The 18,260-nt window shown below is 44.3% G+C and overlaps 1 protein-coding gene across 4 annotated transcripts in view; it reads left to right on the top strand.

The window, feature by feature from the left end:
• Positions 1 to 18,260, top strand: part of LOC143180955 (uncharacterized) — a 150,795-nt gene that overhangs the window by 764 nt on the left and 131,771 nt on the right. For 3 of the 4 annotated variants that reach the window (XM_076381043.1, XM_076381042.1, XM_076381039.1), the window contains exon 2: positions 343 to 432. In XM_076381043.1, coding sequence (XP_076237158.1) covers positions 390 to 432 — 43 coding nt within the window. In that variant the 5' untranslated portion in view covers positions 343 to 389. The remainder of the gene's footprint in view (positions 1 to 342; positions 433 to 18,260) is intronic. The other variant, XM_076381040.1, reaches the window with a different exon arrangement.

The following is an 18,260-nucleotide window of genomic DNA, read 5'->3' as shown; positions in this document are numbered from 1 at the left end:
AATTCTGTATTTTACGATATTCCTCCCACTCATAATAAAGTAGCCATGTCGTTGACTTAATGCACAGAGCCATTAGCAATAATGGAAACGAAGAGGCCATAGTTCGATCACCGTATTTACAAATCAACCGAGGAGTCTTTTAATGACAATGCGTGCCTACACGATATTCTAAGCTGGTGATTCACCGTTTACACTGGAAGCGTCTAACTTTCATATTCGATTTGTCCTGGTTACCTTTTCTAGTCAACCGGTTGCTTCTCGAGAGATTTCGTCTCCTCTTCCTCTCGACGAGTCGTCCAAACCAGCTGATTAACCGTCTCGTCTGTTCTCCATTTTAAACAGTGTTTGATGTGAAACAGTTGATCGAGGCTGGATCGTGAGTGCTCATAATGGTCGTCGCGATGCTCGCCGACTACGGGCAACCCGATTTAGGTAGGTAAAGCATTGTTCATATTCCTGCCACACGAATAGACTACCGTTTGCTCTCGACACGGTTTCTCATCTCGAACGTCAGTGCGATTGCACTCGTTTCAATGTAACAGAGCGAGCTGCGTTGCATGTGCAACGTGATGCAACCTCTTTGACTAATGCTACGAAAATACGTGACCGAGGAAGTAAACAAATTAAATGTTTCGCGTTCTACGAAGGTTATTACCGAGCAACTGTGTAATACAGTATCGATCCTCTAATTTCCGCGTTCGCGAAGCACGTGCATTCTTTCTTCGCCGAGGAAAATTACCGACAGGAATGCAAAGTCCATAAAACCTGTCGCGTACCTATAACGTCGACCTGGTCGATTCTTCCGAAGAATTTAACCTCGTCGCGTGGATCGTTATTCTTTAGCTTGGACCTTCCTGGACTAAACGAGACGATCCGCTTCCTTAAACACGGTCCTCGGGCCGAGAGTTTTTATTTGTGTCAGATAAAACGGCATACCGAAATTCGTCGCGGCGAATTTATAAATCCAGCGACGTTGAACCGGTCCTTCAGATTACGCCGTTAAATTCTAAGGAGCGAGCAACGGTATGCCCAGGAACAGGGAACATTTTTACCGGATTCGAGGGCAAAAACCCCTGGCCGAAAGTGTTGCAACACTCAGAGTCAGCAATTTCTGATAATAATTCGCGTATCGTGACTACAGACTGACATTGTGGAGAGGTAGTAATCCATTTCCAGGTACAGAGGTTCGAGCGCGTTTCGCCGGCTAATCGATTTCACGAGGAAATTCGCTATCTCGCGTTAAGAACTGGTTTTGAGTTGAACAAAGGCCAAACGACCGTACTCTGTTGTCTCCTCGATGTTATCGCGCTTTTTAAGGCGAGTCGAAGTCGATTTCCTCCGCCGCGTTTCGACGCCGCTAGGAAGCGTGTATCGTTTCCGCTGCTTTCACGACAGGTTGCTAACGCGCTGGTGCATTTGACGGGGAATTCTGTTGAAAGGATGTCGATGAAAATGTCTGTGACACGAAGGTTTGGGATATGAGACTTCATCGTCACTTTGAATGCGTAAATTATAAGATAGCTTTTGATTTGTCGATTTTTATGGATCCGGATTATCTCTTCCGCTGTCATCTGAGGATTTCTCGGACAAGGCGTGTCACGCGAGTATTTGGGGCATGTTAATTCGACAGAGGCAGCAGTGGTTTAATGAGTTAATTGGGGAAATGAATTAACTCGTTATTTAAATTGCCCCTATGTTGCGTAATATGAGTAAAATGAGCTGGAACAGCAAGTAGTCGTAGAAGTGTCTTATCTGAAGAGTTGGAGACTCCTTTGCGACTGATAAGGTTTATTTTGGAATAAGTTATATCAATTTCTATCAAGCGTTTAAATAATGGAATACTTATAATGGCTCATGAATATATTTAAAGACCTTGAATTTCAAGCTATTCTTTCGTTAAATATTTCCACAAAATATTAATAAACAATTACAGTGTCCTCCTGCTCAAACATTGCACTAACTCAGCATTTTCGAGAAAATACGCGTTTCCAAATTTTCGTCGCTGTGTCACCGTAATACCGCTGCCAAGCCAAATTTTCCGCGTTTTACCTTCGAACAAGATCTCCAAAATGAATCACCAGTGTCTGGCTCGATGCCCCGGTTCGTGATCACGCTGACGCCTCTCTCAAGCGGCTCTTAATCCACCCTGGCGATTGTTTAAAGGCGTCGCACGTGTCCCGGTCGATGTGTGACGCATGCGGGCGTGCTCATAAACCCTGGCCTAGGTCAATAACAGAAATCGCGCTGCGCGTACAAAAAACGCGTACTACGCCGACGTTTTTCCCTCTACGACCCCTCTCTATGCACCGTTTACGACAGTCACACACACTTTCGTCACTCAGTTTACCCAGCATTGTTCCCGCACCTTTTCATCGAAACGCAGCTGGCATCTTCCTCGTAGTCAAAGATAACGACAACTGTGGACTTAGGAACAGTTGTTCCAAATTCATATTTGTGTTTAGGCGTTAGAACGTTTCTAACCAACACGGTTGGATTTTCATGGCGTAGTGTTTAAGGGTCCATGCAAATATTTGCGCAGAGACCGTGCGCTGTGCTTCTATCTGGGGATTCGTAAAATTTGATGAGTGTCGGCTGGGCACCGATGCAGAGAAAACACGTAACGCGGTTACAAGGAAAGAGCCTCTATTCTGTGGGCGCGAGCGCATTGTCGCGGTGCAATTCACGAGGCATTGTTCTCAGGGCTTTTCAGGCCAGGCCAGAAAAGTGCAGCTGCCTTTTCCCTTTGTGCGCTCCGCCATGCCGGTCCACATTTCGTGAGACCACGAATCATGCACCTCTCTGCACACGTGTCCTCTCGCGGTGAGCTTAAACGGCTTTCCTTAATTTTCCTTCTTAACCCGAGCCCGAAGACCAGCTTCCGTTTTTGCTGCCACGTTGTTACTTCTGATAAGCGAGAACCCTCTCTAAACGATACCTTTCAACGTGGAATTCTTCTCTAAGAAAACTTGCCGCGTTAATTGTATCTCGAGTTAGCCGCAGCCTCGTGAAAAGTCAATTTAAACGGCTGTCTTTCCTCCTTAAATTGCATGGTAACCACAGTTGCATTACTATCGCGTTCTGCCTCGTGGACTCGCGGCAATTAATAATCCCCAGATAGCTGCTCGATGGTATTTTCAATTCGCTTGGAAATCGATCAGGCCTCCGTCGAACGGTGATCGATGCTCGATGATCACTCGTTGGGTTTGCCAGGCTTAATGGAGAAAAGTGGCCTGGGTTAAATCGAACGTTTCCCAGCGTACGTTCAATCGCCTAGGCGTCAATCGCATTAGCATACCTGGCAACGAGCCGAAACGTAGAACGATTGTCGGCGTGTAACGTGACACAGGCATGATTATTATCCAGCGGGACGCGGATCGCGAGCGTGTACGCGCGTTCCGAGACATAATCACCAGCTGTGAGAGGCATATAATTGAATATTAGAAACCTGTGTATTGTGACTCGTACGAGCTGTATTAAACGAGTTTTTACTATTGAAACGAGCCAGACCGAGCGGAAAGGGCCGTTACCGCGGAATTATGCAATTATTACCGCATTCGTGTGTTCTGGACTTTACTGTTTTCCGAGGAAGAACAGCATGATGATGACGATGCAATAATACATAGTGTTTTCAGAGAAGTGGATGGGGCATTGAGCTGAAAGCGGTTGTTAGTGCCAGATAGCCTCTTGCTTCAGTTATTGGAGCAAGTACTATTACCTAGTTGAGTCAAAGTACTAGGGTGCATTTAGCGAATTAGGAATCGTGTATAATAATATATTTATAATATTCCTATAGAATGTTTCTGCAATTTGTGTTGGGATTCAAGTGATTATTGAAGTAATACAGGAAACCTTCATCACTTTAGCTCGAACCCCCTTTGGAGCCATTGATTAATTATCATAGACACCCTGTGGCACTGTTTACATTTACTTACCACTGAGTCTGTCACTCTGCATTTTATTTTAGACCCGCATATGTATTTATGTTAGCTTATGTAAGTCTGTCTTTCACAACTCATTATCGTGTGTTACGCTTCTACTGAATCTCATTGAGGACAGTTTGATTACAAACTGTAGACGCACTCTCCTAGATACAACGTGAAATGAAAACAAGGGTGATTCAGAGGTAGGAGAACCTATAGTTGCTCTCTTATACGTGCGATTACATGGCGTATGCAGTCTGCAGGTGTACACGTTCCTTGTCTCCCTACTATATCTGTACGTACCTCTGATTCATCTTATACATATAAGTCTGAAGTCCAAAGTTTTAATAGAACTTAGGGAGAAACAGCCTGAAACGAAATTCCAATTTCCCTTATTTGCCTTCAAATACCATTCATCCGAATAGTTACTCGCGAATAGCGCGTTTCAGCCGCGCTTTAATTAAGATTGTGCAAGCGAGCGTTTCTCCTCGGAATGAAAACCATTATTAATCAAATGAAAAATCTTTGAGTGTGTGATTTAGAGGCGGGCCTCCGACGAGTTTTCGATAATAAATCTTTTTTTTTAGCGTCGCCCTCCCAGGGTGTTGCATGGCTGGTCGTCGATCGCGTTCCACGGTTGACCTATTCGCGCAGCTATTTGCGTGGAACGCGCGGCAAATTGCTGCGCCTCTCTCGTTAAGAGCTGGGCTAATTCGCTAAACGGTCGTCCGCGCGTGTGCTTTTCGTATTGCATCATTTCTCGTTCGAAGAACGCCTTCGTGATCTACGAAGAGGCACGTGACGAACACGGTACGGTCGAGTCGAATGTTCGCACAGCAAAATCGCAGAAGCGTTGCACTCGAATTTCGCTACTTTGTTATGGTGATTCCCCGTCATTAAGGGAGTTGAGTACTCGTAACACGGATATCTGACGCGGAAGCTGAATAAATCGCGAGAGCTTGAATACATTTCTTTGCTGGGTTCGACGCGAACAGTCTACCGTGAAGCTAAACGCGAGGCATCTCGTTGAATTGGCACGTTGCGAGTCTTCACGATAGGTTGCACTCCGTGTAAGGAGTGATACGAGACGCGTGAAGATCACGGAGATCCGGCTGCCGAGCAGCGATCGCAGAAACGCGTACATTTGCGTGAGGAAAAAGAAGATTTATGCATAACTATCTGTATCGTTCGAGATGTGTTGATTTTAAGGAACCGTCACGTAGAAATCGCGGTCACGCTCGCGTTCGCGTTGTTCTTTTGCGACGGGGTCATCGGTTAGCCTTGTATCTGCAATATGTAACACGATAGAAAGTTACTGATCTCGCCGTTATTAATTTGCAGCCGTGTTTTCTCACGTCTCCTTTGGCGTGGCTGTTGCTTTCTAGAATTAATGAGGGGTGTCGGTCCTCATAGGACACGATCGTGTTTCATAGTGGAATTAGTCTGATAGGGGAATTCGAGTCGAGTGAAACTCGTTTTTGTTGGATCCTTATCAGGGACACTAAACTATATGGATCTTGGAATTAATTACTCTAATTTCCATTACTTATTTCTTTAATGCGACAGTCTGGGTACCAGATATTTTTATTTCAATTTTTATTTGTCTTTTAACAGCGCATTGATATTTGCGTAGTAATTTTTCAAATAACTTTATTAAATGGTTAATTACTGCTCTCTCTTGTTCTCTAATTTCCCCACTGCTTTAATTAATAACGTTCCTTCTTAATTTCAGGTAAGCAAGCAGAATCTCATTCGTGCACTGTCGTGGGGTGAGTGTTAGCTCAGCAGGCGGTGAGTTTTATATTTCCCCCGCGGTCGTATCGTTGAGTCGCGAGTTACGGTAATCCGTATCGGTTACCGCTTTCATTATACATATTCCGCAACGCGAGATACAGTCGGCGAGGTTAGCTAATTAGACCCTCATATTCTGGCCCGGTGGTTTTTACGTTTGTTTATACAGGGAGCCATGCTGCGTGAAGAAAATTAATGTAATTATCACACTGAATCAAGCTGCGGCAATCTAGTCTCGATGTACGTGAAATTCTTGTAAATGACTAACTTACGATTCGATGATAAGATGTTTGCGCCGTCAACCTTGGCGATTCCCACTGACTAGCTCTCAGTCACCGGAATTAGACTTTGCTGCTCGCTATGTTGTACAGATCTCAACAAAAGACTTACTACCTCTTTCGATTCAGCGCAGGCACAGTCAGCTTCCCGTGAAAAGTCATTCTTTTTATATCTTGTTAAGTGAATGTTCTTTCTAATCGCAGAATCTACTGTACAATTAACTAAGCCACTCAACTGTGTTTCCTAAATCAAAAAGTCTTATTTTATACAAAACACTCGACAAATTCTTTCTACCATGGAGAACTACCATAAATCAATGGAACTGTAACTCCACCAGTATACTGTATAAACCATAAGTCAGAGTCAGTGACTTACAATACACGTATTCATGAATATTCAAGCGAAATTTTTTCAAAGAATATGACTTAGGTCAAGTATGTAGAAAGTTAAGGGAACAAGACTTATTGCACGACATAAAGGTAGTTCATGGGAATGAATTTCAAGTCGCCGAAGAGATAGTCAGATCAAAAGCAAGTCGAGTGCAAGGGTTAACGAACACGATCCGCAAGCGGCGGACGCTAACGTGTCGCGGTTTTTCGAGGTCGAGGGATACAGGTCCATAGACGGATGCTCGTAAACGCGTGACAGTGCGTGTACAGGATGAAAGAGAAGGCTCGATTCTTGGGATAGTTTCTCACGATAGGTGGGTCACCGTAGGCGCGTTCGTATCGGCAATCAGGCAGAATCCATGCCAGGGAAAACGGTACCACAGAACCGGCTATCTCAGCCGATAATTTCGTGCGATTATATTCGAGCGGCTGCTACCCACAGGGGCTGCCTAATCGTATCGCATTTAGGCCCCTGTGTCGATCGTGGTTACTCGAAACACGTCGAAATTGCGTTCCTATCGATGGAGTCGCGGACTGAACCGAATTATGGGAAACGAATTACGGAACATCGATACTCCCCAGAGAAACGGTATCCTAATCAATTTACTCGATTCGATGGCTAGCCTCGCAATTTACTCGTAAATTAGAGTGCCATTAGACGGTCGACAGTAACGTGGAACGATGCTTTCGCGATGGAACAAGCTGCAATTCTCCATATCGCGTCAACGTGTTTGACGTAGTCTTTCGCAGCGAGTCGTTAATTTTCCGCTGAATTTTCGCACGAAACCGTGGAGACGCGTAATAATCGCACGGAGAATGACCTTGTTAAGCCTAGTCCGCGAAACGCGAGCCAGCTGCTCGGTCGGGGAGTCGCATTAAGACGAGCAGCAAGCCGTTTCGACTGCTCATTAGCATCCGCGAATTACACGGTTTTAATTATCCTCATCTCGAACGTGATTCGTAATTCCGTCGTGAACCGAGCGGTTCTTAGACCGACAAAAAGGAGAAAAATAAAGCTTGATCTTCGATATGGAATTCTTCGATTTCGTGGCGGAGAGGCATTAGAGCTCTCCGCGGAAACGATGAGCTTCCTTGAGCATGTCCGATTAATTTTCTGAATCGCACTCCGGGTAACGATAAAGGGGCTCGTTAGAATCCGTCTAATTGCCTTTCAAGCTCACGCGGGAATAGCTTTCGTGCTTTTTCCGCGGTTTCGCTACAGATTCGAGGAGCAATTGCAATCGGAACTTTAGAATATGGTAGATTTAACTAGTTCAATTATCGTCGCCACGGATGCCTATCTTCCTATGCGGTTTGTCGAGTCTTGATTCCATTAATGACACGCTGCTATAATCGTAGGTATGTCGGGAATTAATTAGAGCGTTTGCGCTGATAATGCTTCTTGTCGTAATTCGCTTTCGACGTTACTGATCGCGAATGACGATAAGTCGTCGATTATAGTTCTAATTAGCCACCGATAAGTTCCAATGATACGGTGTCTCTTTGACGAACATGTTTGCAGTGTCATGGTTCTTCCAGTTTAAAACGGTAGCATGTGTAGCTTGTATTTAAGTCGCATTTAACCGATTAATTCTTGTTGCTTGGTACAGCTCTTCTTTTTTCGCTCGATTTTATAATGTTTTTGCATTCGATAGCCTGTCCTGCATCAGATCAGGAGATAAAGCTCGTAGTTCGCAGCACTTAGTCCCTCGTTGCGCCTAACGCGAAGGATCGATACAGTCCAGCCGCTGTTTAGTTATGCAAACGACTGAACAAGTTTTGATGAATTCGCGATGGTCCTGGCCGATAATCGAAAACAACCGCGGTTAAACTCTCGCGCGGGCAATGGACCGGCTCGTTTTCCGAGCTTGCCTGGGACTCTGAAACCACCCACGCCTTCGTGGACTCGCCCCGAGGCTTTCTCGTCTGGACCCCCGTGCAATCGTCGCCGCGAATCAAACGCTGACAAATGAGGAAATATCTGAGACTAGCAGCAATTGGTCTTGCTTGTTCATCTCTACAGCTCTCTATTGTCTTCTGCAAAATTACGTATTCAGTAAGATTGCACGGTTGAATGCGATTAAGTCGTATTTAGATCACGATTGTGACTCCGCTGTGAGATTGACCAACAGTTTCATCGAGAAGAATTTTCACAGAATTACTAAGCAGAGTGAGCTTGAAATCTTAGAAGACTGTATGCAAAAAAATAAGCGATTCTTATATGGTCTCTGAAGTGAAGACTGTATTTCAGGTGTCGTTAACTTAGGTGAATGATCGTTTATGAAATTGAGGCCACTTTCTTGTATAATTTACACCTCAGGATAAATAACTCAAAATTATATGCTGTTATTGACTGAATACTGCCTCTATGAACCTCATAGTAACTTCTTTCTCTGTCCCCAGAAGTAGGAGCATTGTTCTCCTCCTATGTGACTAACATTATCGACAAGTAGTTACTCATAAAGTTAATTTCGCAGCGATGTATATCCAAGTTTCTCGCTGAGAAGACACGAGAATTCGCGTCAAGCGAGCTTGTACCCGTAATCATCGCCGTCCATCACGGGCCTTCTTCAAAGCGTCGACCAGAACGTATCCATCAGTCGTTCGCTGGCGCAGAGGCCCGTGCGGGCCTTCGTTGGTTGAAAGGCCGCGTGGAAAAGCAAGATGGACGACCTCGCCCACGTTCCATTACCCGATTACATAAACCTGACAGACACGAATCTCTTTTGAACGCCTGGAACGAACAAGTTATCCAGTCGGCCAACGCGGCGACGCGTGGAGGCCAGCGTTAAATGCAAAGACCCACTTAACGCGTCACTTTACCTGCCTGGGTGTGACTGCCTCCGCCATCGGCTAGATCTTTCAGCCTGTGTGTAACACGGTGTCAATGAGCAACATGCTAATTTCTCCCCGTGTACACTGCCGACGCGCTGTTTTTTATTTCGATTATCAATGATCGGACGTTTCCACCGAGCAGTCGGCACTAGACGCGTCTAATCATCATTTTTATCTACTTCATTGATACCAGCGGTCGGTAGATCGATTATGCTATACTCTGTATCAGCTCTGTCCGTGTTTTGCTCGAGTAAAACGAGCTTCTCTCACTCTCTCCCTGGCATGTGCACATGAAAACCAGTTGATGTCACGTTGTACTTATGTACCTTATGCAAACGAAATACGATGCATAGAGGGGACGTAGTATTATGAGAAGCCCCTCTCCTGGACACTGTTCTGTGAGATCTTCATGCATCGTGATTCCTTGCTAGTTTTCTCTACAATGCTGGGAAAAGTTTGGGAACACTATCCAAGGACATCTGTTGCAAGTTGTTACGATAAGCGATGACGTTTGTCATATTTTTCCTTCAATGGTTGCTAAACACCAGCGACAAGTGTTTAGTCATTTGTCTGCTGATTGCCTGGCGATGAAATCGGCTCGTTGCATTTCTTTCGCGATTCATCCACTTTGCGTTGGATCGTGGCAAATGGAGAGTACTTACATGGGTTGGCCAATCGATTGGAGAGCACTAAACAAGTGGATTATGCGCGTAGACTGGTTGGAAGAGAAAGACTCGCTCGAACCTCAGATTAAGTCCTTGACGGAGGAGCCTGTCGTTAATTACTCTTCTAGATTCAGTTCCCTTTCGACTTGTTCGTCCAGTTTATGGGTGGTCTTCCGTGAGTTAGCTCTGTGTATCGGATCAGACAGTAACTCGATTCTGCGCGAGCACTTTTTCGAGCCCCGCGAAGACCCAGCGCGCATCTTGCTCTCCCGTTTCGTTGGACGAAATTTCTTTAACCATCTTCACGAAACTTTTCGTACTTTAAATCGAGTATCGATTTTTAGTAAACAGAGAATCATGGATACTGAAAGATAGTCTCTACTATCGTGAAGTTTGAGCTTATATAATCACGAGTTATTAAGCTCGAAATCATCGAGAACTTTAGTGATCTCTCGTCATGATTCATGGTTATCTTCGTTCGCCTGAAAATACCATCTATCAGCAGAGTTTGTCTCGAGCAACATATGGCTGTCTGATAAGTTATCAGTGAAGCGTAACGTTCACTTTTAATTTGTTTGCATGGGGACTTGATTCACTGACATTCATGGAACCGAATCAGAAACGAGTCAGACTTTTCGTTTCAAGATAACGAAGTTGCCATGGTGGAAGACACCTGGGGCTTTCGCAGAAGCGATCGTTTTCGGTGACTGGTTAACGACGGAAAGGTGAAGGTCACTGGAAGTCAAATCGAGTCATTGAAACGTGTAAAAGTTCCTCGATGACCCTGAGAAAGTGGAATCCGGCTGGACGAGTGTGACTCTCAATAGCAGATGCTCGTTTGACGAAGCTTGTTTCACTAGACGTTGAAACATCAAGCGAAATTTCTCTTTGGGCGCAAAAACTTTATTGACAGACCGTAATTCTACATTTACAGAGTTCTTGGATAATTTACACTCATAAGAACTAGTGACAACTTTGAGACTAAAGTCGTAAAAGTTTCTCTCTTATTGTAACAATTCAGTCAGCTGGTCTGACGATGAAGATTCGTTTTATTGGCATCTAGTCTATTGACTCCACTGTCATCATGTAATTGTTGACAGTTGCTTAAAAAAAGAAGACTACTGAGAGTATTACGATTAATTGGAACCACTTATCAATCATTTATGGTGGGCGTGCCACTGTGCAAAACATGTTACAAAGCTACATTCTACTCACAAAGTGGATCACTTTCCAAGTGTGAACGCTCTGAAATACCACCAAGAGGAGACAACGAGTGCTGCACAATCTCTGATAGAATTGTATTTCTCCTGAATTCCAATCTAAAGGTCGAGAGTGTTCTTCGAACAGTTCGCTGGCAATTAAAAGGCCCGACTCGACTTACAAAAGTTCCGCGATAAATGAAGCAAGAACGTGTGTAACAAGCGTGTTAAAATTGCGCAAAGGCTGTTGAAGGGAAGAACAAACGGAGAAAACAATGCTGGGATTCTGTACGCGATGATGACGTACACGCGATAAAACGCAGCGACTTACATAACCGCGGAAATCGTGTATTATACTTACGTGGCGAGTCGAACAGACTCGCAGCGGGTAGAGGCTCTCTGTCTGTCCGTCCGGTTCACCTTTGCTAGGACGGTCGGTGCTCTTCAAGGTCGAGGTGAAGGCCTCTCGTAACCCGTCGACTCGCTACTCGGTCTAGGTCGTCGGACCGGATGGACAAACCGTGTTTTCGTGTTGTTCGCAAGATCTTCTTCCATTTTTCCTTGTATTTTAAGGATACTACTTAATCATTTATATGAATAACGGTGATGCAGCAGGTGACTGTATCTCTAGATATATGAGACCGATCAAATGAATTAGCGAACTCAGGAAAGCAGTGATCTTGCTGAATAAAAAACTTAAATACTCTTGAACGATTATAGTGAAGTATAAGTATTATTAGCTTTGGAAGTGTTAGCTGTATATTTTATTTTAAATGAGGTAGGTTGTCGATCTGGATTTGCAAAGTAAGGCAGAATTTCTTCAGTATCAAACCTGATCGAACGATAAATTTCTTTATTACGGTACTCGAGTCAGTGGACTCCAGTTGCTCGAAAGCCACCTGACGTGATACGATCGTGTTCTTTCTTATGGCACTCAGGTGGTAGGTATGGTTTATTTCATTCTGGACTAACTTGAGTACCAGATCGCATTTGTGAATTATTGAATTAGTGGAATTAGAGCTAGTGTGATTAAAGTTCAGAACTGTCTCCCAGATAATGGGGGTAATAATTTATCAACCGCCTTCTGCTTTTAGTCTTCCATTCTGGTAGAATCGAATTGTGGAACATTAATCCTTCTCCCTCATTAATTTACATTACGTCAACTTCTACTTTGTTATCCATTTGTAGTGGTAGCGTCAGGTTATCAGGTTTCCTCTTTAAAGAAAATTTCTCGTCATTCAAGTACGTTATCCTTTATGACTTTTACTAGTATTTTCAGAGAGAAATAATTCAATTTTAACAGAATTTAAATCTTCGACAGTTCCACAGCGGCAAAACCGTGAAACTAAATGTCAGATAACGTTGTATCGTAAAATAGTAGATCGTTCTTTATACCTTGGTAATCTGCGAAAAATCTCACAGCGAAGACAGACACAGTGACTCCTTTTACGAGCGCAAGCTATAAATAATCGCGCTTGCGGCGGTTACGCTGTCTACGTGACTGGCATAACGTTATTTCGAACCTGAATATCTACAGTAAGTCGAGTTATCGCCGACATTGCACTTTTCAACAAATTTTCACACTCACTTGGCCCTCCGCAACATTCACGCCCTCGATCGATTCATCCACTTGTCACCCTCCGAACCGATGTCAAAACAAAAAGAGGAAACGTCGAACATGACGAAAATCCAATAATCACCATCGTGACATATTCTCGACGTTGGAAAAATCAGTATTGAATCGCGTGGAATTCGCAACGAGCGACCAAGTGGTAGTTCGACCTTTTCAGCCCGTATTTCCTCGAATAATACATGGTTACCATCACTATTGAGAGGCATTAAAGAGTTATGAAACGCGCGGTGTTAGGCCAAACGTCGATATCTTAGACATGGAGAAAGCGCAGTTTTTTTTTTTTTTTTGACGCGCACAAACCGAACCGTCACCTCGTAGTATTCAATTTATATCGAAAATAAGGCACGGTTTCTATGGATTTGTTCGGCGAACTTTGAATACACGCACGAGTGTTCGTCGGCTGATAGAGGGTCCCCTGAATGCTCTGTCCACGGGGCCATTCATGCAGTTTATCGCGAACCGACGTCCTTTTTTCTCTCTCCTTCACGAACAATGTTTTCTCGCGATGAAAACCGGTTGCACATGCCAACCATTAGATCACTGTTAGTTATTCGAGCTATTTTTGAGATTGCGAACAATATTAACGGACGTTTGTCTTCGGACTTTCACCTCGATTCCTCACTCCTACCTGATCGCAGAAAATTGGTCATAGTTTTTATTTAGGGCAATGGCTTGTCGTTTTTCTACGAAGTGTCGGTTATCGGTAACTCCGTGAATGTATAAGGGACATCGACTGCCTTCTAGATCAATTAATGACTTAGCAAACACATTAGATGCTTGGCAATTACATCGTACACGGGACACGATCAAATATAGCTCGGATGTCATAATGAACTGGTCGGGTTGTGATACTTTGGCGATCAGGTGGGAGACACTTGCAGAAGTCTTGCTCCAATGAATGAGATTCCGCGAATCGGAACGCCTGTGGTCGTCGGCGAATTGCAGACATCGGTTGGAGGCTGCTTTCTTTCGCTGTCGTGGCTTATCAATCGTTACATAATCCACGATTATTTTTAAATGACTGCAATCTTCTTTGATTCAATGGGCTTCGTCCAGTAGTGGGCTTCTAGACGCTTCGAAATGTGTGACGTCAGGGTGGAATCGATTTAAATAGTATTCAGATCTGAAAAGTTTTAAGGTCCAAGTTTTGACAAGTTGGCAACTGATGCACTATTTCATCAGAGTTCTTAACATCACTGTACTTGCATTTAGATAGTAATAATTTGTATTGCATAATACTGCTGTGTATAATACGTTATACGGTGAGTGGACAGATTAAAGTTTTCTAAATTGGTAAGAGGAAGATGAATGGATTGAAAATTTTGCATGGGAGTGGTTTAAACGTCTCATTAATTCTACCCAGCACTCCGATAGGCGTTGTCCCTCTCGCTTAACCGCGAACGGTTCCCGAGCACGTATTTCCGTTTTCGTAGCTCGCCTTGAACTTGCCCTTCTTACGGTGGAACCTTGAAGCCTCTGATTCTCCCAACGTGGCGAGGAAGGAGCTTGCTCTCGTGGAACGAATACGGAAGCGAAAGAATTAAGCTCTGCTTGCCTTATCATTCATCTGCTTTCTGCACTCGATTCCTTCACCAGAGCAACAGACTGGAAATAACTCAGTTTATTTTATGAACGTCTAGGGAATTCTATTAAGGAATGCAATTTAGTAATGAATACAGATTCTATCGAAATAACTCGACTCTTCCATTTACTTAAAAGTATTTTCAATATTGGTAAACTGTAAATTTGTTTATTTTTAAAGCTTGGAATGTGCTCACAATGAATTCAAGGAATTTGAATATTCAAAATTTCAAATATTTTTAAATTCGAATATTTAAAATTTCAAATATTTTCAAATTTGAATATTTAAAATTTTAAATATTTTCAAATTTGAATATTTAAAATTTCAAATATTTTTAAATTTGAACATTTAATGTTTAAAATATTTTTAAATTTGAAAATTCGGAGGAAGTTTGAAATCCTTCATGCTGCGTCTTGCACGTTTATAACGAATTCTAGCGGCAACCATAAATCCCGGCGTTCTTACTTGATCAACTATCTCGTCACGAAGCGATTCTCAGCTCCGTATCGCGAAGCAACGCCTTGCGGGCAATTTTTTGGGAGGTAACGGAGCGCCTCGTCGAAAGGAATGTAGTCGTCGGGTCAGGTTCTGGAAAGCCCAACGCGAAAATAGCCAACGCTCGGCGTTTCGAGTCGTGTTGCTTTTCATCGCGGCTCCCTCGGCTTGCTAGAGGAGCCTCGGCCGTAATTCCTTTCTGTTCGGATGCCCTGAAACAACGTGGCTCGGCGTTTCCAAGCGACGCAAGAAACACAGCTGTTTCTTCCAGCCGACGCCGCGACGATTCGAAGTAATCGGCCGCTAATAATATAATGAGCCAATTTTAGAAGCGGCTTTCATCTCAGCGAACATACCACGATCGATTAACTTTTTCCCCTCCGCGTGTTTGGATTTACATCCGGGTATCATTGGGAACCTATCTATCCTATGCCTTCGAACGATATGTAAATTATGCCCAGTTAGATTCGTCGAGTGAAATGCAAGAATTTATACCAACTAATAACAGTTTCTGGACGGCGTTGTTTATTGATCGATCGCCTCGATCGGGAACTCGACGAGGGGTTTAGACTAGATCGCTATCGGCGCGAAATAAGACGAGATCCCTGAGGCAGTAAGGGATAAATCATAGTAGATGACCGTGATCTGGGCAGGGCTTTATCGCGACACCGGTTCGCGGGATCGGAAAAACGCTGCGGCCGGTAGCCGGCTTGTAACGCGCTGTAACAGTAATGACGATTTACGAACGATAACTACCTCGTCAAACGACTTCCCCCGTTGTAGTTCGCGTTCTTCCCTCATCTGACCTACGATCGTCGCACGGCTAGCATTGTCCGTTACGCTCCTATCTGATCCACGCATTTTATTTTACGCCGATTTGCTCTCTTCCTTATTTCTCCCTAACAAGGCAATGACAAGTGTTGCCTTTTTTGCAAAGAAACTTGCTACACAGATAGGGAATAGAAAAATACTTGACCTGGCGTTCATTCCTGACACGGAGATTTTGGAAGTGAATTTGTTTCATCATGAATCTGTGTGACTGTAATATCTGGGTTAATATAGAAATAATATTTAAAGAATAGGACTCTACCATCGTAATAAAAAATAATCGAAATTCTCTTTCTTAGAATTCTGTATCACTAGCGTGAAGCGTTCCATTATGTCTCAGAGCACGATGTTTGTCACCCCCAGAAACCTGTATGCTCTTTATCCCCAAGTTCCGCGTGTTTTCACGCGCTACGACCACTGCGACGATCGCGGAAACAGGAACGCGTGGCTAGGACTTTGTTACAGCTTAGGCTCGAGGAACGAGCAGATTCCAACCGAAACTATGCAACGCGCCTGGTATATTTAGCCCTCACGGTGAACGATCCTCCCGGAATTTTGTCAGATAGCTGGCTTTACGAAGCCGTGAATCGGCGCTCGCGACCAAACGCGGATAAGATTACCTTCGAAGACATTCCACCGATCCCGTATCTCGTGGATTCGCGATGCACGAGGAATTTGCAATTAACGCATCGCGTTCGCGATAACTCGATCTCTCTCGTCCTATTTTACTTTTTCCCTGGCCTACTATAACCAACTTTTAGTCACCGCGACGATCCCCTGGAATTTTACCTTGTTCGGCTGTCGTTTGAGACACCTATTGGATATGGAAACTGGGAGGCTCGTAATTGACGGGGTAATCCTCGTAACTCAATTAGTCGTCTTCTATCAGTTTTTCCCACCCTGGTTTTCCTAGGAATCCTCTCCGCTTCGAGGCACAAGGAGCGTCGCCTTTCGTGGCTAAGGAGTACAACTCTCCTTTCTCGATTATCTTATCGTCGGATCGTTGGGATGCAGCTACGCGTCTCCCACGATCGCGAGTGGATTCGGGCCCTCCTTAAATCCATGGAGCGCCACTTCTTCGCCTGGAGCGGTCGACGCCCAGCGTTCGCTCGTGGTATCGAATATCTCGGAAGCAGGGAGCAACGAGGGCCTGTTCCCCGATGATATTGACGCGGCTCGAAGCAGAGAGGACACACATGGTCGGGGATTTTGGCACCGGGGGATAATTACGCCCGGGTCCAGCGGGTGCAATAAATTAGGCGGACTCGTACCCGTGGAAGTCAGCAGGATAGCTTCCTCTGTTTTCTTTATTTTCTCTGGGCCCTTTGCTCGTCGCAAACCCGTAATTTGCCCGTTTAATTCAGCCGTGCCGCGATGCTTCAGCAGCTCCGCGCTCCGATACGCTTGCTGCTCGGCTCTGCCTCCGTGTTCAGCCTTGTACAGTGTTTTGCTCTCCAACAGGGAGAGTTTTTCCTTGCACCCTCGAGATTTTTGGGGAATCTTTGCGCGGACGTTGCGGATAAATATTTGACTTAAGTAATCCACGGTGGTGTAGCTTCTGGGTTAAGCACGATTTTTGCGAGCTGCAGCTCGAGTGTTTTCGAGGTTTGCTGTTTGCTGAGAGTCTTTGCTGGAGGAGAAGCTTATAGGAGGGGATGTAGGATCTCAGAATAGTGGAGATTGGATTCTTGGAGCTGGATATTATGTTTCGTTGTTTACTGTCTGTGGAAGGCTAGACATTCGAAGACTTTTGTCTCTGTCAAATCTGACGCAGTTCAGATTCTCTGTTCCTCGTGCAATATCGCTTCAGACGTCTACAAAGTGAATGGAACTCTAAATGCAGTCGCTGAAAGGGAGCAGCATTGTTAACAGTATATTGCAATCTTGTTCTATCTGTCAGCATTTCGATGTTATCGCTTAAGTGACAACTGGCTACATTGTTCGTGGTTATGAGATGTATCTTGGGAAGGTGAAAGAGAACATATGCTCAGAGAACAATGTTGTCTTTTCGTTGAATGATCTCAGACATACATTCATTAACCGTAGAAATATTCGCTATAGATTGAGGAACCTAGTCCCTACTCAAGCCACTTAAAAAATTGATAATTAATCCACTGCATTTTGCGCAACCCGGCTTAGGAGCATGCCACGAGGTATGAATGCAGTAAAAATAATACGCGCCACCTTCGTAACCCGAGTAATCGATAACCGAGGGAATGGAGAGTAATGGTACACGGTAGGACAGAGTCGATGGGATATATAAAAGGACTTTGAAAGGACGCGGGTGCGTTCACCTCGTCTTACTCCTGTCCAGGGCAGTCAGTCTCGGGTCCACGTGCTTTTATGGTGTTTCACATCTCGCTGCGCATATGGTGCGTCTCTCCATGACTGGGATCTAGTTCTACTCGTCGCTAGCTTCTTGTTCCTTCGACATTTCTTCTGATATTTACCTATACGGCGTCATACAGTTTGCAATATCTTCTGTTAGCTTTTAGAATCCTGTGATCCATAAAATAAGCGGATTTAGTAGCTTGGGGTTGCATAGCATTGTACCTCTTAAGCGGTGAGAGTAAATCTTTGTAGTGTTCCATGTGTATCTCAGTTAAAGTACGAGTGAAATATATAGTTGTCAGTAATTTTACAG

The sequence above is a fragment of the Calliopsis andreniformis genome, chromosome 6 (genome assembly GCF_051401765.1).
Source record: "Calliopsis andreniformis isolate RMS-2024a chromosome 6, iyCalAndr_principal, whole genome shotgun sequence".
Classification (NCBI taxonomy): Eukaryota; Metazoa; Arthropoda; class Insecta; order Hymenoptera; family Andrenidae; genus Calliopsis; species Calliopsis andreniformis.
The sequence above is the reverse complement of the archived record's forward strand: the minus strand, read 5'-3'. Positions and strand labels throughout refer to the sequence as shown.